Source organism: Plectrocnemia conspersa, unplaced genomic scaffold (assembly GCF_051122295.1).
Source record: "Plectrocnemia conspersa isolate PC_06_02 unplaced genomic scaffold, ASM5112229v1 ptg000012l, whole genome shotgun sequence".
NCBI lineage: Eukaryota > Metazoa > Arthropoda > Insecta > Trichoptera > Polycentropodidae > Plectrocnemia > Plectrocnemia conspersa.
This window is the reverse complement of record NW_028277176.1, coordinates 15,573,768-15,601,755: the sequence shown is the minus strand read 5'-3', so window position 1 is coordinate 15,601,755 and position 27,988 is coordinate 15,573,768. Positions and strand designations below refer to the sequence as shown.

Genomic DNA, 27,988 nt, shown 5'->3' with positions numbered 1-27,988 from the left:
AGAAAATAAATTTGTCATTAATATTTCATAATCACATGTTATTTAGCTTATTGTTCATACATGTCGTAAGTAAGTAGTTTAGTCGTGATTTTTCAACCCATTATCATGACGCATGAGCAGTGGTGTAGCCGGGGAGGCCGCACCGGGCAGCACTTGCTTGGGGGCGGCATTTTCACGATGAAAGGACCCGTTCGTGTAGTGTGATTCTTAAGCTAAATGTACTAAAAATATATATCAGTTTCTCAGAATCGATAAACGTCGAAGTTACACCAGATGTTTCTCGTCGTTTATTAGAGTCAATCACGTGTTAAAATAATGAAATGCCTGATAGCTAATAACATTTTTCATCAAACTTGAAAACTATTTTACACATTTTTTTATTTGCATATAATATGTGAACGGTATGTAGCGTAGCTGGAGAGAGAGAGCATAAAAGAGGCCGCCTATCACGGAAAGAGTTGGCATATAGAAGACATGCATTAAGTTACAGATTTTTTGGAAGGTATTTTGTATAAAATAATTGTATGGAGGGGGGGGGGGCAGAGTTAAGAATAGCCCCTCGACACACTGGTAATAATTCAGATCAGTTCCGACACGGACATTGTACAGGCACATATGGCAAATAAAGACCTTACGGGAAGTTTAAAGTTTTTGCTCGACGAATTTATAACAGTAGGGTTAAATCCCAGGCGTGCAGTTATGCACGCATCCGCGTGCGTTACGGAACAAAGAATTACACAAAAAAAATACATCAGTACATATTACAACAAGCATGTTATCTAATAAGAAATACATAAGCATTATGTAAAAAAATTAGCAATTATATAGTTGCGCAACAGGTTTCTTTCCACGAACTCCACTGTTGCTTGACATCAACACGTAGTCACGCAAGATACTGTGGTAGTATTGTGTGTTCGCACACAATAAATTTACTATCACACTAGTAGCTCGTTTAGCTAATCTGATATCAGTCGTTTTGAGACAACACACTTTCTCGCACGATCTCGTCAGTGACTGGCCAAAATGGCACTCAGAAACATTTTTGCGAACGCAGTCAAGTTCAATAATGGAAGTAACCTTCAAATCGTCAGATCGGTCTCTAAATATTATCCGATCGACGAAAACGTGTTCGGACTTAGTAGTGAACAAGTTCAAGTTTGTATACATACTTTCATAATTAGCTACTTTCCCTTAAAAATAGAAATGCGTACCACCTGGTGGGAAATTTTAACACTGTAATATTTGGCGGAAAGTTACAAAGCAATGTCAGAATTGTTGGACTCTTTTGATAGAAAAATATGCGATGACGTTTATGTGTTTTTTACGTTTTCAGTTGCGCCAAACCATTTTCGATTTTGCTCAGAAAGAGCTAGCTCCTAAAGCGGATGAAATCGACAAGACGAATAATTTCGCAGAATTGAGATCCTTTTGGAAAAAGTTGGGAAGTTTAGGCGCATTAGGTATTTATAATTCTATAAAATGCTCTACATCAACTAAAATAAGTAAAAAGTTTTTGAATAGACTCTCAGCTAACATTTATTAGGAAAATAGGTTAAAAAAAAAATTGTGTTTAAAATGATTATATATGTGTAGTACATGTAAAATCCATAAGTAATGATGATATACATCAATACTAATTACTTCCCCTTCACGTTTTACTGTCATGTATTTTTTGTATTTAAAAATCATGTCATATAATAATATGAAATTTAAAATATATAACCAAAATTTGCTTTTACTAAATATATTACCCAAATGTTTAATTAAATGAGATTTACTTATTTTGAGAGACCCCCCCGTCCCCCCCACACACACCTATTTATGTAAATAATATTATAAAAAAATCAACGTACAGTAGACCCCCCAATAACACGGTAAATTTGGAACGTGCTATTTGGGTGCCTGTTACTTATTACTGTTAGTATTATCTAGTCCCCAACTACACGCACCCAAATAGCACGTCCCCAATTTACCGTGTTATTGGGGGGGGGGGGTCGACTGTATGTGTGAATTGACCAACACGTTCGCTACAGAACAAAAAGATTATTTTTGAGATTTTACTTTGAACTAAACTGCAGATTCAGTACAAAAATATGTCCGACTAAAATTACATGTAAATTTATAAAGTGCAATTTTCCTAAAATATTACAAATGCACACAAGTTACGGGGGTTTTACTCATCTCAGTAGCATTATCCTATTAAACGTCGTTCATTTTTTGTATATTTTATCAAACGGATAAATACAAAATTTAAACTCGATTAAAAAGCGGTCAATTAGGCTGTAAAATTGTGTTTCACTCATAAAATGTTATTTTCGTTTAATATTAAACGATATATTACTATTTTCTTTAAATATGATTTATTTATTGATTTAAATTACCTTTCTAGACCAAAAAATGGTACAAATACGATGAAAATTACTCTAAATTTTTATTATGTTATATGGAATAAATAAAGATGTACCTATAATCGACATGAAATATCATGTCGATTCGTCAATCCTAGCAATGTGATGCTATTTTTATAGTCTCACTATTTTCTTCAATTTTTATTTAACTTTTAAAATTCTATAGTGCATGTATTTCGTTTTCAGTTTTTTATGAGATATATTATAGATAAACAAAGGACGCAAAATGTTGAATTGGTTGACCTGTTTTTGTAGAAAGTTCTACCAGTGATAAAATATGATCCCACTAAATCACCTAAGATGGCTGATCTTCAATTAATAATATTCATTGTTTTGGTAAAAAGACTATAAAATAAATGCATTAATTAGGCAATTTTGGGGCATGTCAGGAGTTTCCCATTTTTTGTATTCGTTATGTTTATTGTTTTTCCTTATCTTTTAATAACAAGATAAAACAAAGTTTTTGTTATCTCACAAATGTTATTATAATCAGCTAGAATTATTTTACAATGCTAGCTGATCAAGTCAAATTTCTTTATTATACGAGATTATAAAATAATATTTCTAACGTCTTAAGTTATTTTTTGAGATATGTATACGATTTTAAAAAAATATTTTTTAAATTGTTATATGTACATCATTGTAAAATTATCGGGAAAAATCTTTTTAACCTATGGAAATTCACACACTTATGTTTATAATGACATGATGTCATCGATAAAGATCAAACTTGGTGCATTTTGCTTTTGTTCATGCGAGTCCAACAAATATTATTTATCGTAGCCTTCTAAATTCCCTTTTTATCTTTTCTTCGTTTGATGACAGAATATTTATAAGCAAGAGTGTATGTATAGTTTGTGTTTTACGAAAAATAAATAATTTTATCAATAGGAGCAAGTTACATATGTGGTCCAATTAAACCAGCCCATGCCATTTTTCACATATTCGTGGAGGGCCGATTAATCAGCCTCGTAGCTTCAAAAATTATTAAGCAAATACTCTACAGCCCATTAAAAACGTTTCTGATTCCTTCTTCAATGAGGATATCGAATTCAGATTTTTTTCGTATTTCGATTTCGGTAACAAAAGGTTAAAAAAAGAAAATGTGATTTGGGCATGCAGCGAAAAATCACAATTTTTACAAATATTTCTTTTTTACTCAAATAAAATATTGCAACTAATTCAGTAACAATATCTCAAAATGCTATGGGAGCAAAACTATTTTGGCCTCCATAAACACTATGCAAGCGTTTCTTTGAGTCAGTAATATATACCATAACACTGACAAAGGATAAAATCTTTATATGAAAAAATAATAATAAATTAACCAATGTAAATACTCAAATCGTTTTATTACTTACAATTTTAGAAAAGCAAAAATAATTTCTTCCCGCCCCTTCAGTAGATTTAAAACTGGTGATACAACCACTCTAGTTTTTAAAAACATATTATATAACAAAAAAAAATATTTGAAAATTATAAATTATCTAATTTCATAGGTATCACTGCAAATCCAGATTATGGTGGTTCCGGTGGAAAATATTTAGATCACGTCATCATAAATGAAGAAATATCTAGGTATAGAATTCAATTATTAATATTTCAAAAGCACAGATTAGGTTAATTTATATTAAATTTTAGAGCTTCTGGTGCAATCAGTCTTTCATACGGTGCTCATTCAAACTTATGTGTAAATCAAATAAATCGACATGGAACCGAAGAACAGAAGCAAAAATATCTTCCTAAGGTAAATCAATAGCATTAATCGAAGAGTTAGGATTTTTTAAAACATTTTCTGTTTTAGTTATGTAATGGCGAACACATGGGAGCATTGGCTATGTCTGAAACGAGTTCAGGCAGTGACGTTGTCTCAATGAAATTGAAAGCGGAAAAGAAAGGAGATTATTACATACTCAACGGTCATAAGTTTTGGATTACAAACGGACCAGATGCTGATGTGTTAGTTGTGTATGCAAAAACAGATCCAAGTGCAAAGCAACATGGGATTACTACATTTTTGATAGAGAAAGGCACTGAAGGTTTTTCTACAGCTCAAAAATTAGATAAACTCGGTATGCGGGGATCGAACACTGGAGAACTCGTTTTTGAAGATTGCAAAGTAATAAGAATGACTTCAGTTATAATATCGAAGAATTTGTATTAAATACTTCTGTAATTATCCAGATACCAGCTACGAATGTGCTAGGCAAAATAGGGAAAGGTGTTTACGTTTTGATGTCAGGATTGGATACGGAACGGCTAGTGCTTGCTGCAGGTCCTGTTGGAATCATGCAATCGTGCGTAGATACCGCTTTTGAATACGCACACACAAGAAAACAATTTGGTTCAAGAATTGGAGAATTTCAATTGTTACAGGTTAGCGTTTTGGATAATTTTATGTGTAATTCTACAATTTTTATTAACTATTTGAAATGCATTAGGGTAAACTGGCCGATATGTACACCACACTTGGAGCATGTAGGAGCTATTTATATAATGTCGCTAGAGCAGCTGATAACGGACACTTGAACAGTAAAGATTGTGCTGGTGCTATCCTTTATTGTGCCGAAAAAGCTACTCAAATGGCACTGGACGCAATACAGATCTTAGGTATAACATCCGTAATATATAAATAAAATTGAATGTATATATCAACCATTCGACTGATTCAACTAAAATGTTGCATAGTTACTTATTAGGAATTTTCTTTTTCTTCCCCTCGATATATAAATGTCACAATATTAAAATTGAAGACAATGAAAAAAATTATCACTCCCTCACACCCGAATATATTTGCATCAAGGAGGAAATTAAATATTTTATTCAAACGTATTTTATAAAATTAAAACAAAAAAGTATTAGTAATATTTAACCATTTTCCGCACAGTACTTTTTTAAAAATGACTTAAAAACTTTTTGCATGGAACCGCCTTTTCTATGCTGTGGTATAAAAATATGCAGTCATTGCAAAACATTTTAAAATATTCGTCCAAAAAATTAAAAATATTTTTAACAAAAAAGGGTATAATTTTTTCGAAAAATTTGCTAATTTTTGAAATGAGAATTTACAAAATACAAATTTCCGAATTTACTCGGTGTGACCAGGAAAGGGTTATAAGGAATTATGTGTTTCATAACTAGCTGTGAATATATTAAATTTATTTATAGGTGGAAATGGATACATTAACGATTACCCAACAGGACGATATCTCAGAGATGCTAAATTATATGAAATCGGAGCTGGAACGTCAGAGATTCGAAGAATGGTCATCGGAAGAGCTCTCAATAAAGAATATAAATAATTTTTAAGCATTTTCTATTAATTGTTGATGATGTAAAAATATATATTTTATACAATAAACATACATTTTATTAACTTCGACTCAATCTTAAAAACAACGCATGTTTGCATTCTTTAGATTCTGGAGGAAAATATTTATCATAAAATTGTTGCAGGAACTGTTCCACCTAAAATATATTTTTTTTTAGTATATTGCATTAAAAGTATATTATAATTAAACTTGGGGAAACAATTACCTTGAATCCAAATTTTTGATATAAAAATATTGCAGGATTCGAAGCTGAGACATGTAACGTTATATCTTTATCGATACAAGTCTGCGTTAAATGATATAGCATAAAACTTGCTATTCCACAATTTCGCCACCCCGGTTTAGTAAATATGAATGAAATATACGCTTCATTTAAATTAGGATCAGGTACAAGAAAAGCAAAACCGACTATTATTTTCTTATAAAGTACAACACAACTGAACTCAGGATATAATAGCGTGTCTGATACTGAAATATATTATTTAATAATTAATTCCATAGATATTATATTAAATCGGTGTATAGATTTATACTTACAGTCAATTCCTGGCCAGAAGAATTGAGTGCATATACTATTTATTGATGCTATGTGATGAGGTCGCACATAGCAATAATCTAGAGGCGCTCTATTTTTCTTTTTCCAATTTACATCATCTTTATTTACTTTACACTGCAATTCTTCCATCAATTTTAACCACAATGGATACGTTTCAGTATCTCGCCATATGTACGGTTTAAGTAATTTTCCACTATACGGAGAAATAAATGAAGATGCTTCTCTAGTGGACACTAATCGAATGGCATAACTCAAATGTGTAGTTATAGAATTTGGCGCTTGCTAAAAAAATTATATGATTCAGATGATTGTTAATTTGAGATTATAAATATTTATTTCATACCTGATATTGATCTAAAACTCTAGTATTGTTCGATGATGCTCTCAAAGAATCTTGAGTCGGATAATATGCAAGTTTACGAACGATTGAATCGAGATCAAACAACGGTATTTGTCTACTTCTTTTCAATCGCCTTAATCCAAATTTAGCCCTCATTCTTATTATTCTTTTACTGACATTAATAAAGTGTGCTTTTCTACATGTTGTATTTAGATTGTTAAGAATTTGAATCTCTTCATATTCGCTGATGACGTTTGATTCTACTTTTGAATATGATTTGCTAGAATCACTGTTTTTCCATGGCATCAAATCAGATCGTTTCGATTCAGAAAATAAACTCTTAACCGGAGGTGCTATATAATTATCTGCACTTTTAGATTTACTCTTTGTCATTGTCTCTGTTTTGATTCCATTTGATTCAGATAAATCAGAACATTGATCATTGGTAGAATTGATTTGTAAAGTTAACAGTTCTTTTTGCTGTAATTTAATATATAAATAAATTATAGTTATTGAGGCAAGAGAAACTTATACAAATAAAATACCTTTATAGCATTAAAACTACTCCCAGGAGCCTCTTCAAAATCAAGAAGAATATCATCAAAATTGCTCATCATCATTGAATCATCGCAATCCATCAAGTAATTAGAAAAATAATCTTCAGCATCACTGTTAATCATATCTGCCCTGTAAATCAATCAATACATTATATTCCAATTATCTTATATATTTGAATTATTTATGTGTAGTTGCCTGTAACTATTAGTTGAAATTTCACTGTGAATTTCTGATTTTGGACTAGAAGCACCAATTTCTTCATTATCATTTTGAGTTTCAGAATCTATTTGATTTCTTAAACCAGACGGACTTTTCAATATTTGTTCGAGACCTTTTAAATATATAATTTATTAACAATAAAAAACATTTATTAATAATATCTATTATATATACCAATTTGTGATAAAATATTTTTAAAGACATTATATTCCAAAATTTTGTCAGATGCAACTAAGCTTGCGTTCTTTTTATCTTTTTGCTTCCACATAGTAAATTCTATATCTGTAAAAATTTAATTAATTAAATTTATTAATGTATAAAAAAATAATAATTTAACATACACAAATATTTAATTAGCGCAGGTGAAAATCCGTCAGCTATTTTCCACCATCCTGACTCCATTAAGAAATTGGAGCCGGATTCAAAAAATACATTGCTCCAATGTGATAAAACTCCTGAAAATGTTCCACTATAACTTCTTTTCCGTTTACTGTAAAAAAATCAAAAAATATTAAGTATAACTATTTTTTACATATATTTTTTTATATGTATTTAACATACAAAGAAGGATCGAACAGAGTATCCCAATTGTTAGCAATAAAGGATCCTAAATGTGTCTTCCAATGAAAAAATCCATTATTACTAATACCCATGCTCTTTTTTGCAAGCTGGTTTAGCACTATGCCTATTACAAATAACCTATAAATAAATAATATTATAATAACGGTAAACATATAAATTAAAAAAAAAATTAAAACATTTACCATGTCATTTTTTCGCGCTTAAACGTTTCGGTTCCCGTGGGAGAGCACTCTGTGCACGTGTATTGAAAAAATACATCGCCGATAAAGTTTCCCGGTGTTTTTTTAGATTTGAGACATTTTAGATGGACGTATTCTTCGCATTCTTCGCACTCTAAACATGGTGATTTTTGTTTGTCTTCGAGGGTTTGACAGTATTTGCAATTATCCATTGTGATTTTTTTTTAATATGGATATTTTGAGAGATTTATCGGTGAATTAGAGTATCGAACGCGTTTGACAGTTCAAATTCGACTGAAGGCAAAAATGTTGCCAGGTGAAAAATGGTTTTTGGTACAAGCACTTTATGACAGTTATTATGATTCGCTTCAAACTTTATTAGTATTAGGTAGTATTTATTCACAAAATTTGTTTTAAAGTTCAAATGCAACTTTAATTATTTTTATTGGATATTATTTTAATTGAGGCATCTGTATTAGGTATATCAAACATATAAATACATGCAATCCGAAATGTAAAATTCAAAGTTTTCATTATCGACACTAATAAAGGATCTAAAATGTAATTATATATTTATTTAAATACATGTATAAGGCATAACAGCTTTTAGGCAGATTATTTTTTAAATACGTTTGGTGATTATACAAGATGCACATCGCCCTCGAGTATCACAGGACAAATCCTAATATCTTAAAGGCTATATTGCATATGTTTTCAATATGCAGATGGAATCTGTAGTGCTTCAAATTATAAACAAAAAGGTTACTACTTCTGTGCAACGAAGCTCGTAGTTAAAAATTAAATAGTTTTCTGACTCTAAAATAAGTTATTAAATGACACTTTTAGATGCTTAATAGTAATCTGTTATCAATATTAGATTATTTACACAGTTCTCAATAGAATATATTTAAAAAAATACTTTAGGATCATCGACAAATAAGTCAAATCATATCCGCAAATATTAATATTGTTCTCAAATATATACCCCTCTTCTCATTTATACTGCTATGACAAATTTAAAAAGTTAAAATTAATAAATATTGAATAAATAATTATAGAAAAATGTAGCTTTATACCCGTCTAGCATTGTCCAAAGTGAAACATAATAACCATTTATTATTTAAATTACAACTATCTTAATTAAAATCTTTTTAAGTTTCTATATTTAAAATCGCACTTTTTAAAAATTTGCATTGTTTTATTATGCTCGAAATTAATTTGATTTAGACAACAACAAAAATTCTATGTGACAGATGACAGCTTGCTGGCCTAGTTCGTTATAATGTCGTTTCTGGGTCATTTCAAAACAGGTATCAATTGTATTGATTTAATTGTTTATATACTTACGTATCTTCACAAAAGCAAATAGTTTTTATGTTTTTGTAAAAAAATATTATTTTACATTTACATCTTGCAATACTTTTTAATGAAGATCGTTAGAGCAAAAATAATAATTTGTCAAATAGTTTAAATTAAGTAATATACAAAAATATATAATAGACGTAACTAATAGCAATTGTTATAATTCAACATTGTCATCATATTTAATTATTATATGGTATGAATATCAATAATTAAGATTTTGTGTAAAAAGTAAAAAGAGCAAACAAAGAAAAATTAATTAAAAATATATTTATTTAATCACATACATAGTATATGATATTTGTTGATAAAAACTAAGTTCTTTAACATGATTGCAATTCTTAAATATATATTTTATTAACCATTTCTATTTGACCAATAATTTTTTTCAATGGGGAATCTAGAGCCAAAAACAATCATAAATTATAAAAAAACATTTTGTCATTACAGAAGCTGGATTTGTAAACGATGATGAAACATTTGTTTCTGTCAACTTATTAAATATCAAGGTAAACGAAAATACTACATTTTTAAATTCATTTATTTAAAATGGTTCTGTGATTATTGCGCACAGCGAAAATTCCGATCATAGATGAGCAATATACACATATATGTATATTTAAGAATACGTCAATATACATATGTATATATAAAAAATATTGGTTTTATATCACAGGTGTCAATATGATTTTAATTTATAAATACCGTGTTTTAAAAATATTTTACAATTATATTAGTAATTTAAATTGGTATGATACACTTACATATCCTAATTTTACCCAATTTTTTACTTAAAAATATCGAATATAATAAAGCAGTTAGAATTAAAAGTAAAATATATTTGACAATCAAACAATCAACTATGTTCAGAATTTTCACCGTGTGGAATTATCGTTTGTGCAATAATCTGGTCACCGAAAATGACAATGAAACATTTGATTCTGTCAACTCATTAAATATCAAGTTAATCGAAAATACTACATATTTAAATTCATTTACTTAAAACATTTATTTTTAGATCGAGCAAGATAGCATTGATGAAGAACACAATAAGGTTGAAACAGGTAGAATATTATATTATTAGTATATTTTTATTAATATGGTAGACGAGTGGTATAGCACTGACTGTTGACCTGAAAGACCTGGGTTCAGATCCCTTAATGTTTTCAAATTTCTATTGCATTTGGAAAATCGGAATTGGCAATTACTTTATAATTATAATTCCGATCGATCATCACAGATTAGATTTACCTAGATTTTCCTAATCTCATGGATGAATATTGTGATGATTAATTAAAATCAAGCTAGGTCGTACATATCTGGTATTTAAAATTCTCATAAAGAATATATGATATGTATTACAAATAAAAATAAAGTAAAAATTACATTGATTTTACAAATAATTGCGAAAAATATAGTAGTGAAATTTTAAACTTCTTTATTTTCGTTAAATACCCATCATATTTTAAAAGTATTATTAATTTTTTTATGCATTATATTATACTAATAACTATTTTTTGTATATACAACTTACATAATATGAATGATGATGTTAAATTTAATCATCACCGCTTAAGTTTTCCTACCTTTACTTAATCTCACGAATAAATATCACGATGATTAAGAAAATCGAGTAGGGTTGTGCATATATGCTATAAAAATATCTAATAAAGCGCTGAATGTAACTCATAGAGTGTATCACATAATATGTATCTATGTATATGTATGAATGTGGTTTAAAGACAAAATATTTTATTTTTTAACTTTAAGTATTTATGAAACAACTCTATAATAATAAAATACGTTTATCCTCGTAGAACTGGATATTGAATACAATGAAACATTTCATTCTGTCAAAAGCAAAGAATGTAAAATCAAGGTAAACAAAATAAATACTGTAATTTTATGTTTCAATGGTAAATACTTAGGTTTTTGTTTATATTTTCAGTATGAACCTGCTAGCACTGAAGAGTATAATATAAACAAAGTAGTCTATAAGAATGAAACAGGTTAGAAATATATTATATACATAAGTTAATGGCGATACATATATTGTAAATACAGAATACAACTTCCCTTATTTTTTTAAATAGTTAAAGTAACATAAAGATGATTCTATCAGATGATAGCATTATTATTTTAATCCTAATAGTCATGTTTGATAATACTTTGCCACGGATAATTATATTTTTAAATATGAATTATCAATTGATTTATCATTTTTATTGGATGTTTTTTAACTTTGTAGATTCAAGCTTCGAAAAACTGGATGAAAACAATGACGAAACACTTCATTTTATTGATCCAATAGAATCTAAAGTCAAGGTAAAATTTTTTTTTTTAAAAGCAAATATTTACTCTATATTATTTTTTTTTCTAGAGCGAACATGATATCGTCGAAAAATATAATATAAACGACACAGACAATATCTTTGAAACAGGTAATATATTATTATATTTTCATCTAGTTTTACAATGTATGAATTAACAATAAATATATCATTTCAGAAACGCATGATGTTAAAGATATACTTATTGCAAGTCTAAGTGAAAACGATATAAAACAAGGATTCATAAACAACACAAATCCTTATGATAATGTGTTTCGTTATGATGTTCTGAATGAATATAACCTTTCTCAACACATACATGTTTATAGCGGTTCCAGTAATTTGGAATGCTGCAAATGTAAAAAAACATTCAAAACTCCTTCTCACCTTTTACAACATATGAATTCTGTAAAAGGAAGCAACGATTCATGTAAATTTGATTGTGAAAAATGTGGAAAAGTATTCAAGAATAGATCTAAACTTTCACGACACATGTTTATTCATGGTGACATTTACAATTTTGACTGTAACAAATGTGGAAAAGCATTCAAAACTAAAAATTCTCTTTCACTTCATATGAAAATTCACACTGTTTCTCAAAACTTTGAATGTCATAATTGTAGTAAAACATTCAAAATTAAATTATATCTCATAGCGCATATGAAAATTCATAATGATACTTGCGAATATAAATGTAGTATATGCGGAAAATCATTTAAATGCAGATCGACGCTTACAAGACATAAGCGTGTTCATAATAATGTTTATAAATTTGAATGCAGTAAGTGTGAAAAAATATTCAATTCTCGGTCAGTACTTTTAAGGCATATGAATGTTCATAGTGATCTTTATAATTTTAAATGCACCAACTGTGTATCAGCCTTCAAGTGTAGATCGTCGCTTTCAAGGCATATGCGTGTTCATAGTTTTTTAAAATGTACTAAGTGTGACAAAACATTTAATACCCAGAATTACTTATCACTTCATATGAATATGCACAAGAATTCTTGTTCGTAATTTTTTTTAATGTACAAACTGTTATTAATAATAGACTATAATGAAATTGTCCATAACAATAATAAAAAAAATATGTACATAAATCTAATATTTTTTCTTTCTATATTAATTTTTTTATATCTAAATAAGATTTTTTATGCATTGATACATTTTATCTCGTCTGAAGTTCTATATTTATTTTTGGGAACTGCTATATGATGATTATAAAAAATCGCTGCAGGAGGACGTTGAGGAATCCGTTCCCGTTCAGTATCAAAGTAATTTGTTGCGAACATAGTAACATGAGGGCCTATTTATTATGGCCAAAACTAGGCGACTCTTTGGTAGCACTGACGTGACTTGTTATTGCATAAGATTAAAATCTAATAAAGAAAATACTACATAACTGATAGTTTTTATTCCTGCGTTACCAGTCCGCAAAAATTTTCACCAGTCCACAGGTGTTAAAAATTGGGAAACGCTGGCATAGACGACTAGTCTTATTTAGCCCAGTTAGGCCGTATCATAAACGTCGCCTCTTTATTGTATTTAGTAAAGCTTACTCAGATCAGGGACGCCATTTAAAGTGGGACAGCTTTGAATTTGGCCAGAAAAATGTATGTCATTTAATGAAAAACTATGAATTTGAATGAAATCGAAATATTAAAAAAATCACTATTGACTGGCCCACTTGTGCCCTCTTCTGGAAAATGCTGAAATGACGTCCCTGATTATAAACCAGAAATTATCGGGTTATCCCTAAAAATATATAAAAAACAGCCTCGAATCTTTACCAAAAATATTAAAAAATATATGTCATTTCAGTGAAATCATATCGGAATACAGTATCACCAGTAGATATATATTTTTATCATTGAAAATATAATTTATCTAGCAGATGCTTGTAAAATTATATGATTGCAACTTTTACAATTATATTATTTAATATATACATTTCCATACTTATTATTATTTATTTACATGCGATGTGTAAATGTTACAGTGAATGTGTATATTTCGGTGAATTTATATTTTCGTTAGTAAAGTCCAAATACATTTTCACCAGTAGATATATATTTCTACTAACGAGAAATTCAACTGATAAGTGCTAGTAAAATGATATGCTGTTTTAAGTCGTCGCATTTCGCATATTGCTTTATTGTTTCGATATTACACTATGTTTTTAAAATATAATAACTATCCTTACTTGATATAAGAGTGTTGGTCAAAGTATATTGAAACCAAATTTTAATCAATATAAGAGCGCAAAAACAATTACACTTCTCATAAGTCAAAATTCCACGTCAAAAGCAATAAAATGGGGTTGGCGCCGTTGTAGTGGGAACGCTAGGTACCGAGCGTTCCCACTACAACGGCTATAACGCCTAGAGACGTCAAACGTGGTGAAAAGGTTAATCGATTGGAGCTAAATGCATAAAAGTATGTTTGTACAAAATTGTTTTTTTTTGATATGGCAACACAAGTTGAGGCGAATGTTTATTATAATTATTTTATTACAAATTTTTAATCTAATATATTCTGATGTTGAAACACATCCAATGACATAGATCGAGATAACGACTGAGTTAGCGCGATAGCATCGTTGTTTATTATTCGCTCGCGTCGCAGCGGAGTCGACAGCGCAGCGCGCGAAACGTAACTCGAATCATGAATGAAGTGCGCGAGGAGCGTAGCCAGCGGCGTGTAGCGTGGCACGTGTGTGCGTCGCGGTCGGTGGTGGGGGAGTCATATGATCTGGCGGGTGCGCGGGGAGCGGGGGCGGCACGTGACGCTGAGATATGCCGCTGCTGGGGCGGCTGCTCGGCCGCCCCGCCAGGAATCATCAGCACCACGATAACAAGTAACAAATATTCCATTCCGTTTATCTTCGATCACTATCGTTTCACTGTTCGTTCCCTCGAATCGCTCGAATCGCTCGAATCGCTTTCAACCTTCCAGTGCTCCGATCGTATTTGTTTGTGTATGATGCTACGTTATCGTCGTTGGTTTTAAATCAAATATGTTGTGCAAAATAGTGTTCCTATACAATTGCTCATTTTGTGCTCATTCGCTCATATATTTATTTTGCTTCATTTATAAAATTATAATATAAAAATTTTATTTTTATTTTTTACTGGCTTTTTGGAATTTCCGCGTACAAGTGAGAGACGTAGACAATTAATATTATAATACATTTTTCCGCAATTAAAAAAATATTCTCAATTTTTTATATTTTTTTAGAGTTTTGTTTTAAGTACTATACCCGTCAAAGGTCTTTCATTTTCTTGCAGAGCATTTCTGGCTCCAAGTTTTATATTACGGCTTGAAGGTTCTGCTTTAATTACTAAATTGTTTGATGTTTGTTGACATACACCTCCTTTTTAAGAAATCTCAAAAAATGAGCTTGGATTGCTTGAAATGAGTCGTTGCGTTGTAACTCCATCCTGCCATATGTTAAAATTATTCTCGAATGCGAGACGTAAAAAGTCATCAATAATAGTTTTCGAACGACCGTCCCATTTTCAATTAAATGAATGTGAGCTTCATCGCTCATTATAATATTATATCTTGTGCCATTGATTTTCATATAGAAACATTTTAAAATTCAGTTTCAAAATCCTTTGTAGATATGTTCTGGAAAACGACGGCACACAGAACACTAATTCTCAAAACGTGATACTAGGAAAGTCAGTCACCCTCAAATCTGATAAACGGGGAGAAATGATTCATTGCGTTGTGTCTCCATCCTGCTGGAATCATATGTTATGATTATTCTCGACTACCGGACGCAAAAATTATCAATCATGGTCCTAAACGGAGTTCCTGTAATAATTTCGGGATAACCCTCCTTATTTTCAATTATGTAAAAAGGAGGACATTTTAATTGAGCAATATATAAAATAATTGTAAATATATAATTAATAGAGCGCGAGATTTTCCTTAGACAATTTATGAGATACCCATATTCTGCAAATTAATACTTTTTCTAATTTTTAAATGTCTGAACTGATATGTACACGTTGAGTTTTTGTGCTAGCTTCCGTACCGTTAATCTCGGATCTGATTTGAGGGCAGCCCTAATATACTCACTAACAACCCCTAAGGACCACCCGCTCTTACGTAGATTCAATATCAAAATTCCCGGAACGAAATTTTTAGAACCACATTTGACACTTTCTAAATTTAATGGCATCCCTGCCCATTGCATTACAGGTGTTTTTAATTGCTATTGTCGCATTATGACCGAGTTGAAACTCATAAAGCATAATATAGCTTAACTGAAATTATTTTATCTCCACTGCCATTGTTGATTTAGGTTTGAAAATATCGAAACAAAAAATATCTCATTACTAAATAGCATTATTGATACGACTTCTGTTGAGAAACGCCGAAAGAATACTAAAATTATTGATAATTTACAAAAAGGTATACATTTTTACAAATGTAAGATGTAACAACCTGATATATTTTTATTTTGCTTTCATTCCCCTTCAAAATTGTGATTTTATATTACAGAAAAAAAATGCAATTATATTTATATGACTACATTAACTCCCAATATTACCTTTTTATTTCATTTATATAATATAAAGAAATGATGGTTTCTAGATGACCGTCATCATTTTTAATTAAATGACAACAAGCTTAATCACTCCTTATAAGGTTTCATAAAAAGTTATTATTTTTTCTAACTATCTGTACAAAACGAATGGCATATTGCTGTGATTGTAATTCAAATTCGTTCTAACAATGTTGTTAAGAACGACAATGAATAGAAACATAGATCGTCGTTTCAACTGCCGTACAACCTCCACAGCTGCTTCAGTTAGCACCCCTTCTTGATAATCTGCCACTGAGTTATAATTCTCAAAATGGGATACTTTGCCTGGCTTAATTGCTAAAAAAATCTAATCTGGTATCATATTTTTCAAGAAAGGGAAATCTGATTTGTTTATGGAATAAGGATTATATGGACGTACTATTTGCATTTGAGAGTTAATTGGATGATTAAAAAAATCCTATGCTAAATTAAATATTTTCATGTCCTTTTTATATAAGTAATTTTGCACATTTATGTAATATGTATATTTTGATAATTCCATCTGAAATAAATAAAACATGAGAATATATTGTGAAATTGCAGACTTGTTACATAATTTTTATAGTAATACAAGTAAGGCAAGTCAGTACACTGGTCCATAGATGCTAGCCTATCAATTATTTTTGTAGTATATATAATAAATTTCTTTTCGCTCAATGAGTATTGTAGATTAGTAGGCTTACATTTGAATTTTTAAAACCGATAAACTGACAAATATTCCATTAATATTATCGAAGCATATGAATCGCATTTTTCGTATTGAGTTACACGTAGTCCAATATAGTGTGAACATATCATGATTAATTCTATGTTATCTATGTTATTTATAAATATTATTCTTTTGCTGGATTCGGTTATATACAGAGTAGACTAATATGTATTTTTTGCTTCTAATTAACATCTCAATCTGAATTTTTGCTCTAATATTGCAGTTTTAGATATATGATAATATGAATACATGAAGATTTTTGTTACGTAATACATTTTGTTTTTATTAAATAGTTAAATCTAAATTTGCATCAAATTTTGTGTTCAAAATGAGTTCATTATAAATGATATTATTTCGTTATAAATAATTTTATTTTGAGACATCAATCAGACTTTGCCCAGCGCCCATCATGCTACAATGTTAGATTTATAACAAATAAAAAAAAAAGAATTGGTACATCTCTACTGACTCAACTAATATTCCACGACTTTGATTCGCAGGTCAAATTTAAAATCTTGTTTTTGTAATGATGTTTTCGTTGATTTTATTTGATACTAGATGAACTAATTTATAACAGCTTAATCGTAATTTGTATACTCTTGTGTAATTTACAGATGAATACAATTTATATACAAATCATATTTATATAGACGTGATTGTCAATTGTTGAACAATTCTAGAGAAAAAGAAAAAGAAATAACAGTTATATTAATTTCAACCATTAAAATTACAGGGATGTAATTTTAATTATAGCCTTGGCAATTTTAAATCTGACACTATATTCTACATCCAATGAGTTTCCTTAGTGACAATGGAGAAAAACTTACCACATGATAAATATAGTGGGTATAAACTTTGACCCATTTATGATTGAATGAAAGCTGTGGTTGAATCCCACATTATTTTAACCAGCGTTTATATTTTTATTGATAATCCTTTCCTTCATTTATTAAAAATGGTGACAGATCCAAGGTATTTTTTGGGAAAAGGATAGAATAGTTGTATCACGTTGCCTTCCACACCGCATTTGATATGTAAAAGATAGGGAATGTTTATTTAGTGATTGCTGTTATTTTATTACTTTTATAATAATTATATTAATCAATTAAATATATCTCTTTGGTAGCAATCGGATATATAATGTGGTTCTTTAATGTATTAAAAATGTGGTTCTTTTCTTCTAGAATTTGAGTATGTAAATAGCGTTTAATTCAATTAATTAATAAAAAAAACACAAATCGCGTGAATTGATACGTACGTGTAAATATCATTACTGCACTGTTTGCGTTGGTTCAAATTGTTTCAATTGATAAAAAAGTGTGAAAATCCTACCACTCATTCGTTAGCACTGCTCGCGTTATACCGTTCCCCTTATTATATTATGAACAAGAGGATCAGTTCTAATAAAACGTGCGTCATCTAATTCATTCACCATATTGGTTTAACTCTTAAATTATCATTATTTTTCCTCTATTACAGATCCTTCAGATTTTCTAAAGATCAAGTGCGGGTGCTTCTGTTCAGAGACTGCGAGCGTACCGGACGAAAGTTGCTGTTCGACTCTTCAACCATTCAGCGCGTTGCCAATGCTCAAAAACCAAAGAATTACTCGTTCGAAAGATTATGCAATGGCAAAAGGAAAAAAGACCCGCAATCGGACAGAACAAACTCCGAGAGCTCTGTCGATACGCAAGAGTTCAAATATCAGGTATTTTGTTTGTCCGACGAAACATATTTATTGTACAGTTGGTGACTGGTATGTTTGACATGTGACTAGCGGTCACATGAGTCGCGTGATAATAACATAGGTGAAATACATGTACGCCTACACATGTAAACTTATCGTTTTTTTATTATTGTACGCATTGTTTTCGGTATATGACCCTGCTTTTTCAATGTCATCAACATTGTATAAACTCATAATGATAAAGACAAATGATATTTTCTTTTTTTAGAATTTACCACCAAACGCCGATGTAAATAGCCTCAGCGAGATGATGTTCGGATCCGTTGCTATGAATTTTAAGGGAATGTCTCTTAAAGTTCATGTTTTAGATTCACCGGAACGGTAGCGAAGCTTTATTTTTCACATACTATAACTTATCGCACTTTTATTTATGTTTGTTTGTATTTTAGATTAATGTATACCAAAGTTTTCCCGGTCTCTTCGCATAAAAGATATCGCCCACACACCATTTCTGAGAATTGTGACGTATCTTCTAACACTTGCTATAATCAGAACTCTACAAAAGCATCGAGTTCTTCTAAAATCATAAAGCGTTCTTCTACCAACTTTGACAACAGTAATTTATCTTCATCTTTAGGCACATCAAAATGTAATACGTTGAGCAGAGACGATTCAGGTATTTTTTTAAGAACATATTAGGTGTACAAATGAGTTTCCGCCTTTATTTTCATCAATTTTAATAAAAAATATGTATTTAGTAATTGGCAATGTTCTGTGTCTCACAACATTTTTTGTAAATTGACAGTATTTTTGATACCATACTTTGCGAGGTTTAAGGATGTGATAATCTCTAAGGGTTATGATCTGCCGAGTACGTCAGATGTGGATAACACTCAAAGCACTGCAATAGATGCACTGATCTAGTTAAGGCGAGTCTGTTACAGAACTCACGCCGTTATGGAATTTCCTACTCAACTTATTTATTTGCTGGAATGATAGGCATGTATTGAACCTCCATTCGTCAATCAATTTCTATACTATAACTGTCATATTATGACGTTCGCCACCATTTTTCTGCCAATGAAGAAACTAAGTTACAGTTTCTTTAAATTCGTAATCAGGGCAGCTCCATCTAGGGACTTTATTTCAGATTTTTCAAGGGATGGGCAAAAGTTGGCCAGTTAGTGGTCATTTTTTATTATTTCGATTTCATTAACCTTTTTAATGCCGTGCCAGCATTTTATTGCTTGCTAGTGCCACGCGAGACTTTTCTCTCTCACAAGAAACTATTATTTATGCTAAGAAAAAATATTATAAACCATGTTGGGCTTATAGAGTTATCTATGAAGAAGCATTATAAATAATAATAATTTGAATAGATAGTTTTAAAACCACAAAAACATTTTTTGTTTTTTTGAGCTGCGCTAAGGCTGCACTATGTCCATACCAGGCGCGTACGGTGAGATACTTTCCCTTTCGCTCGCTCGCGTGTTAAGTGACGAGAGTGAGTGAGAGATAAGGGCGTATGGAACGCACAAAAATATAAATTTAGTTAAAAAAATACCGATTAGTGAAACTAAAGAATAACTTTACCCCTATTCTATTATATTTTTATTTCAAATTATAATCAATCACTGAATAAGATTAAATTGTTTCTTTCCTAAATAGTATTTCGCCTCCCGCCAAGATCGGCTCTGAGGATAGCTATAATATTTTTAAAACATAGTTTAATATCGAAGTGCAAAAAAACTATAGAGCAATATGCGAGATGCAACGTCTGTCTGTACTTCTTCAGCTAATTTTCCTCTGAGAAATGAGTTGGGTTAGTTTTTGTATTTTGGACTAATCAACTTTACCCAATGATACAGATTTACCCCCATTGTAACGTATTGGGCTTATGCCTATCAAGTTATAAGGGAACCTAGAAAGCTACAAGAACAAAAGTTTGACTTTCGAAAGATATCAATAAATTATTATTTACCACAACATCAAAACACTAACCCTTTATAAGGCAAATTATTTTTTTCTTAAATTCAAAAAAATAACGCATTTTCTTAAATTTATATATTATTAGAATAAATATTTTGAAATTAAAATTAAAAAATAATACTCGGTTGGTTAGGAAAATAAGACTTTCAGGTACGTCATTTCAGCTTTTCCTAGGGGGGGGGGGCAAAAGTTGACCAGTTAGTGGTCGTTTTTATTATATTTAGATGTATAGTATTTCATTAAATACATATTTCTAACCAAATTCAAAGGGGGGGGGGCAAATCCCTCTCCCCCAAAAAAAACGACGTCCTTGGATCCATTACTGCCGAAATGTCAAATACTAAGTCTCAATTATGACAAAACCTTGTTTTCAAAAATATGTACATATACTCACAAATTTCTAATATATTTACATGCATAATTACATATACCTAGATATTATATTGCCGAATATAATGTTAAGTTTTTAGGATTTGTATCTAAATTTTAAGATTTTCGTTTAATTATGATAATAAGCGAAACTTTTTTGTGTACCTATTATATTATTGTATTTGATGTAATGATAAATTAAAGTATTTTTTTATTTACCCTGTAATTAGTCATATTAAACTTATATCTAACATAATTTTAGGACTAGGAGGGGAAGTGTCTTCGCATAGTAGTCTCGGATCTTATAGCAATTTTGATTCATTTTCTTCAATATGGGATGGTGAAGAACTATCTGAAAATTTTTATTATTTTGGACGTAAGTTATCCCATAATGATTTACATTTAATATATACAAAGTATATAATGTTGGTTAACAAATTTAGGCGTATCGAATGCTCCCCGTCCTAATTCCAGTAGTAGCATTCGATGGCGATTAAATCGTCATTTTTCCACAAGCTTCAATTGTTCTTCAGAGTCTTCGAGAAAATCTTGTTCTGAGGTATCCATTCCGCCTGGAAGTGATTCTCAGGTAAATATTTCAAAATATGAAAAGCATATAAATGTTTATTTATAATGTATATCACTTTTCAGATGAGAAATAATAACACAAATGAAAGTATATCGGGTAATAGTAATTCTAGTCGTTCGTCACACATAAGAAGAGGTAAAATGGGAATCGCCCTTTTGATCACTCTTACAGATAAAATGGAATCGTGAGTTTATTTAGATTCATATGAATCCCTCAAAGTAATGATTATTAATAGGATATATATTATTTTTGTAGACAAATGATCAGATTTCTTATGGAACATGCTCTATTGATTGAAAATGCATTGGATCGACTTCGATTAACAGTTCAGTTTCCTTATTCAAATCCATACATGTTTATCTCAAAAATGACAATGGGAACTGATGAAACTGCACAATGGTATGATAATTAAATTTAATTTGCAGCTGTTTCTATAAATATCGTTATAAATAAAAAAAAATATATGTAAGGCTTTCAGATTTATTAACTGCTCCTCGGATAAATGTTCCGCTTTGGATTGGATTAGCCGGTTCACAAAAAACAGTGACTGATTTGCTCGCAGATAGATTTATACAAGACTTCTGCTACCTCTTAAATAACATAGATACCAAAAACACTTATTTGTAAGTATTTTTCAAGAAAAAATTCCATAATTTTATAAAAATTACCATTAGTTTCTGTTATTTTCAGCTTTATGAGCACCTTGATAACGAATGTACTTACTTATCACCTAGGTTGGGTAAATTCAGTTAGCCCTTACAATACTTCGCTTGTAATGCAACAGAAAGAACTCGACTCTCTCGGTAGAAACCATCCTTACAATCCACTGTGGGCTCAACTTGGTGAACTCTATGGAGCCATCGGAGCTCCGGCGAGGGTCTCCAAAACCATAATTCATAGCAAAGAAAACTCGAATTTAATCCAACGCGTCATTACTGTACTATCGTATTTTATCAGATGTAGTGAAGTGAAAAGGACTGACGTTGAATGTAAATATCCATCATGGGAATCGCTCGACATTCTCATGGATAACCAAAGAACTATGAATTCTCCTTTACAATGTCAAGAAGTTGACGGAGATTATATTGAAATGAGTACATTTTCATCTAATCATCCAACAGTGGATACAAGGCAGAATCACTGTTCTACAAACCTGAATGAATTTTCTCTAAAAGTGGATAGTAACAGTGATAATGTTACACAACGTACACTGAAAAAAACTAAAAGTTGCTCTAATCAATTGCAAAACATTAACTCTGAAGTTATTAATAAAAAAATATTTAAGGAGAGTGATTCTAATTTAAGTTCGATTAAAACTTTAGTTCCAAATTGTACAGTAAAAGGTCACTCTTCAAATGGTTGGAATTTTGACCATATTTCTATTGTAGTTGATCATTCAGTGACAAATTCTACTCACAATCTAAGTAATGGTTCGAATAATAAGTTGCCCGATGATAAAGCTCAAAATGTGGTGTTCGTTTTGGGGGAAAACGAGACCTTAATCGGTTTGAAAGAAAAGCTCAAAGAAGACAATAAAGAAGAATGTTCTTCAAGCGAAAGAATATCTCTGGTAGAATCTCATAAAGACAATGGCACATCTTCTCTACATCCAGACTCGTGTTGTACTCACAAATCGACGTGCAAACATTCCAATCTAAAAAAACATTCCCGTGAAAAGTTTGAGTTTGACAAATATCCCCGGATAGTCACCAATTATATGAAGAGTAAGAATCTGGAGCTCTTGGACAGACACGTAGTGGGAAAACCGGGTAACTTAAAAATAGACGGTCTCGAAGTGGAGCGGAACTTGAATTTTGGGTCGGACGTTGACAGTGAACGGTGTTCGAATTGCTCTCAAAACGTTCAGATTCTGCAGACACCTTCAAACGCTTCCGAATTGGAGTTTGTTAGTGATATTCCGTTAACGCGTGTAGAGTATGCACAAGAAATAGTCGTACCGTCTGTGAAAGTAGAATCAGCGGATGAACAAAACGATGCAATAGTGTTCATCCGAAGGAAACTAGATAAAACTCTGATTATTAATAGTACGACTGTTCAATTAGGAAATAAATTATCGAACAGCAATAGAACGTCGACAGATTTAGTAGAAGTACCAATGCCACCGTACGTTGTTTTTCTATTTAATTGATTTTGAAATATCTGTATTTGATTATAATAATGCATTCTTACGTTTAGATTGACTTACAAAGAAAATGTAACCACTGAAGATTCTGGATATTGCCACACTTTGATAGGAGGCGTTACTGATCATTATATAGCAGATATGGTCTTACAAGGTAGTATTATGTATATAAATTTTATCTGAAGCAGAAAAACTCTTATACGACTAGCTCTGACGTTATAAAATTTGCACACTATTATATCTGAAAAATAAAAATATAATATTATAAAATTAAGTACGTCCTTATCAATTATTTAAACTGAGAGACTGAGTTTTGTTATATCAATTCTGACAAATTGTTCATTCTAAAGTGATTAATGTATTTTTTTATATGTTCTAGGCATGGTTACTGATGTTCATAAATGGGAAACTCATATAAGACGTGATCTAATGTTACAAAGCAGAACAGCTCCAGGCGGTGCAGCTTGTTTATTAGCTGATGTCGACGATTGGTACGTATATCAACATAATACTTGTTTTATAAAGAGTCATATAACCGGATACTAAATGTAGTTAACTTTATCTGCTGGTCCTGGAAAGTTCGTTATTTTAGTTTGCGTTAACAGCAACTTCTAGAATATTAAGTGCGACAAAATTTAAACATCAATAATGACATATGTTAAGGAGTACGTATACTATAAACAAATTTAATATAAAAAAATATACGAACGGCACACAAAGAAACGCAGCTAAACCTGATACATTTATGCGTCCTGTGCCGTTCTTCTCCACAGAGGTATCTGTTTTGAGAAGTAATTTTCGTTGATGTACTATTAAAGGTCATTTATGCCCTTATAAAACCTTTTTTCTTAACGAAATATGTAAAAAATTATAGTTAAAATATAAGTTTATTTTTATGAAAAAGTGTTTTTAAATACCTGAAAAATCGCGAGCTTTTGCATAATAGCGTATGCGCAACTTGCCTACAGATTAAGTGTTAGTACTGGAAATTATCTTATGTGTTAATTTTTTTGTAATACTTTGTTTTACTTTTATCCTGTTCTGTCATCAACCCATTAATTTAAAATATATTTTTTTATCTATTACATTTTGCTGTTGATGCACAATCCAGTTTTTTTATAGCTATTCCTTGTATGTGACTTTTAAATTCTATATGAAAATTTATTTTCAGGAGTATTAATGTGTGGGGGCCCGGAAGCAGCAGCGGAGGTATGTCAACTCTTATTGCTGCCATGCTGGACACTTTAATGAGAATGCAACGAGCTAAAATACCATCTAGACAGGTATTTGTGTGAAAATCGTAATAATATACAGTAACTTGATAATTAATAATTTGTTACTTATGTCATTTTTAGTGTCTAATTTTTATTGAGTCTAAACTACGAGAGTTTTGCGTGAGGTCTAAAGCGCTGGCGGAGCTTTTGCTTAAAACTGACTTTTGTGATATGAATTACTTGACAAAAACGCTTAACTTGGATACGAATGATGTGCCACTGTTGATGGCAATAGCTTCAACACATTCACCAGAGGTCATATCAAAATATGGAATTAGCTTTAAATGAAAACAAATCGTCCTTTTATAATTACAAGAAAGAAATTCTTATTAAATATAGCCATTCATTTTGGCTCTAAGAATAGTCGTATTATATTAAATTTAATTTATAGCTTAAATTATACGAAAGACTGTATTTTTATACAAATGAGTTATATTCCTTTTAATTATTATAACATTTGGAACTTTCATTCCCATATGTTGATAAGAGTAATTTGTGCAAAACGTTTTGTTGTGTTTAAAGATAAATAGTGTAAAAGAGTATCCGAAATATAGTCTGAGGATTTTATAGCAATGAAATAGTATACTCATGTAATATTTTAATTTCTTCACTATGTACGATTTCGAAATAAAACATTGTAAAGAAATCCTCAGATTTGGAGAAAAGTTATAGTTTATAGTATAAGTCGTATCATATTAAGTACATATATATATCTTTTAATAATATAGCTGCTGTGATAATAATATTAGCCTTGAAATTTATGACCTGCATGTGTATATAATGCTGTATTTCTTCGTAAGTCAAGTATGTATGTACTTAAATGCTGATTAATAAAATCTATATTTTCAAAGAGTATATATGTTCTCAATTTAACTTTTTTACATAATACGAAGACATTGGAATGAGTAATTCATTACATCTAGTACTACATATCTTAAATATTGTTGCCAAATATATTTTTAGGATTATATAAATATGTACAATGATTTAGTGCTTATCAATATTTTTAAATACTTTATCATGTTTATTTGTATAAATTTTGCAGCTTAAGTTGATATGTGTATACTATAACGTAAATATGTTTAAATCATTCTAATCTTGTAATGTTTGGTCATTTTTTATCGGATAAAATAAAAAACATTTAAAAAATTAAGCCTTAATGTATTCATTTAGTTATGTAGCTTTTTTAATGCTTTGAGCATTTTTTAATACCTGCACTTTAAGGTATTAAAAATATTCTAAGGTGACCAGATTTTGAAAATATCAAGGGGACACTAAAAAAAGTCATCTCGGAAATTTTTGTTCATTTAAAGATGCTGCGAGAGCTAAAAAAAAGGTTCACTTTGTGTAGATTTGCCATATTGACAGTTAAAAAAAGGTTATCTTGGAAATTTTGTGAAACCGGGACAATCCTGGTCAAACCAGAACGTATGGTAAGCCATTTTGGGATATTTTTGTTCGAGGAAGACATTTTTTACACAATCCTCAAAAGAGGACGTCTGGTCACCTAAGCTTTACTAAAAAAAATTATGCTATAAATCTCGACAGCATGTAAAGATGGTTGTTAAAACGTCAAATAATAGTAGGGTTTAGTAAAGATTATATTTTTTTCAGGCTATGTAGGATATGTACATAAGCCATTGATGCACCATTTCCTTAATCACTTGTTTAAGCTGGTTAAAATAAAGCACCAAGCGATGACAAAGTAGACGCAGTGGAAGATATAAAATAAAAATTACAATAAACTATTTTGGATTGATTTGATACCAAACACAATGTTTTCTTAAAAGAGCATTCATAAATGACCAGCAGTATCTTTACATCCTGACAACTATCCTGACTCAATTTTAACTGGTGTATCTCAGGTCATTCAAGCAGGATTCAAATTAAAATAATTTTCACAAGAGCTCTACAATTATCGCTGTAAAAGAATTATTTAAAGAATCGTTTGTTCTGTTCATAATCTTTTTTTATCTAAAAGAGCTTATAGCTAACATATATATTGTATTGATTTATTTGAAATATGTTTATGACTATATAAAAAGAAAAACCGTAGCAATACAACGTTTTAGAATATTTTACTAATTATTTAATGAAAGTTATAACTTAAGCTCCATCATATTGCTTTAGCATTTACTGAAACAATTATATCATTTTGTTACCGAGCGTTTTCACTGCGACGGCACAATTTTATTGCTTTTGACGTGAATTTTTGACTTATGAAAAATGATAATTGTTTCCGTAGAAATGTCGGTAAGGATAGCTATCATATTTTTAAAACATAGTGTAATATCGAAGAATACACAAACTATGGAGCACTATGCAAGATGCGTCGTCTGTTTGTACTTCTTTTTCCGCTTATTTTCCCCTGAAAATTCAATTAACTTAGTTTGTATTTGTGACTTGATATAATAAAAGTTTTAAAACTATTTTTAGCTTTAGAACTTTTATTAAATTAAGATGGGTATGGTTAATTCATACAGGTTAGGTCTGGGTTTAAACAGCAAATATACAGTTCGAAACTGGCACATTGAGTTTCATAGACATTTTAGAGCAGCATATCATTTTACTAGCATACGTAATATTATATTTTTACTGTTAAAAACATATCCATATTATAGGAACCAATAAGTTAACTGCATAACATAAATTTGCATAGCAACAACGAATAAACGCATATTATTTAATATTTTACAAGTGTTGCTCATTAATAAGTGATTGTCAATAATACACATGTATCATATAAAATACATATATTAAAAAAT

At 30.3% G+C, this 27,988-nt stretch overlaps 4 protein-coding genes across 7 annotated transcripts; 3 read left to right on the top strand and 1 right to left on the bottom strand.

Moving 5' to 3' along the window:
- Nucleotides 1–585: 585 nt before the first annotated feature.
- Nucleotides 586–5,769, top strand: LOC148228370 (isovaleryl-CoA dehydrogenase, mitochondrial). The gene is made up of 8 exons (XM_088199684.1): nt 586–1,155; nt 1,334–1,460; nt 3,908–3,986; nt 4,050–4,155; nt 4,213–4,527; nt 4,593–4,784; nt 4,850–5,018; nt 5,577–5,769. The coding sequence occupies exons 1-8, from the start codon at nt 1,024–1,026 to the stop codon at nt 5,708–5,710; spliced, it is 1,254 nt and encodes a 417-aa protein (XP_088055810.1). The 5' UTR covers nt 586–1,023; the 3' UTR covers nt 5,711–5,769.
- Atac2 (Ada2a-containing complex component 2) lies at nt 5,721–8,511 on the bottom strand. Its single transcript, XM_088199683.1, has 10 exons — nt 8,178–8,511; nt 7,975–8,112; nt 7,755–7,903; nt 7,588–7,695; nt 7,390–7,525; nt 7,182–7,323; nt 6,640–7,116; nt 6,278–6,578; nt 5,946–6,208; nt 5,721–5,876 (listed from the first exon to the last, which is right to left on the bottom strand). Exons 1-10 carry the CDS (start codon nt 8,384–8,386, stop codon nt 5,781–5,783), a joined length of 2,019 nt encoding a protein of 672 aa, XP_088055809.1. The 5' UTR covers nt 8,387–8,511; the 3' UTR covers nt 5,721–5,780.
- Nucleotides 8,512–9,399: 888 nt separating this feature from the next.
- LOC148228368 (uncharacterized) lies at nt 9,400–12,966 on the top strand. Its single transcript, XM_088200421.1, has 8 exons — nt 9,400–9,484; nt 9,987–10,045; nt 10,555–10,600; nt 11,354–11,415; nt 11,485–11,545; nt 11,785–11,861; nt 11,917–11,977; nt 12,045–12,966. Exons 1-8 carry the CDS (start codon nt 9,457–9,459, stop codon nt 12,881–12,883), a joined length of 1,233 nt encoding a protein of 410 aa, XP_088056547.1. The 5' UTR covers nt 9,400–9,456; the 3' UTR covers nt 12,884–12,966.
- Nucleotides 12,967–14,646: 1,680 nt separating this feature from the next.
- LOC148228367 (folliculin-interacting protein 1) lies at nt 14,647–26,376 on the top strand. Of its 4 annotated transcripts, XM_088200420.1 has the most exons (15): nt 14,647–14,843; nt 18,357–18,582; nt 18,652–18,880; nt 19,128–19,240; nt 19,309–19,535; nt 21,480–21,593; nt 21,661–21,806; nt 21,869–21,990; nt 22,062–22,205; nt 22,277–22,429; nt 22,497–23,930; nt 24,003–24,103; nt 24,329–24,440; nt 25,121–25,232; nt 25,305–26,376. In XM_088200420.1, exons 2-15 carry the CDS (start codon nt 18,554–18,556, stop codon nt 25,509–25,511), a joined length of 3,243 nt encoding a protein of 1,080 aa, XP_088056546.1. In that variant the 5' UTR covers nt 14,647–14,843; nt 18,357–18,553; the 3' UTR covers nt 25,512–26,376. The 4 variants fall into 4 exon arrangements, 3 of the variants coding, with proteins under 3 accessions (XP_088056546.1, XP_088056544.1, XP_088056545.1); XR_015811701.1 differs by lacking the exon at nt 18,357–18,582 and having other exon boundaries at nt 14,647–14,723; nt 22,285–22,429; XM_088200418.1 differs by lacking the exon at nt 18,357–18,582 and having other exon boundaries at nt 14,647–14,723.
- The last annotated feature ends 1,612 nt before the right edge of the window (nt 26,377–27,988 follow it).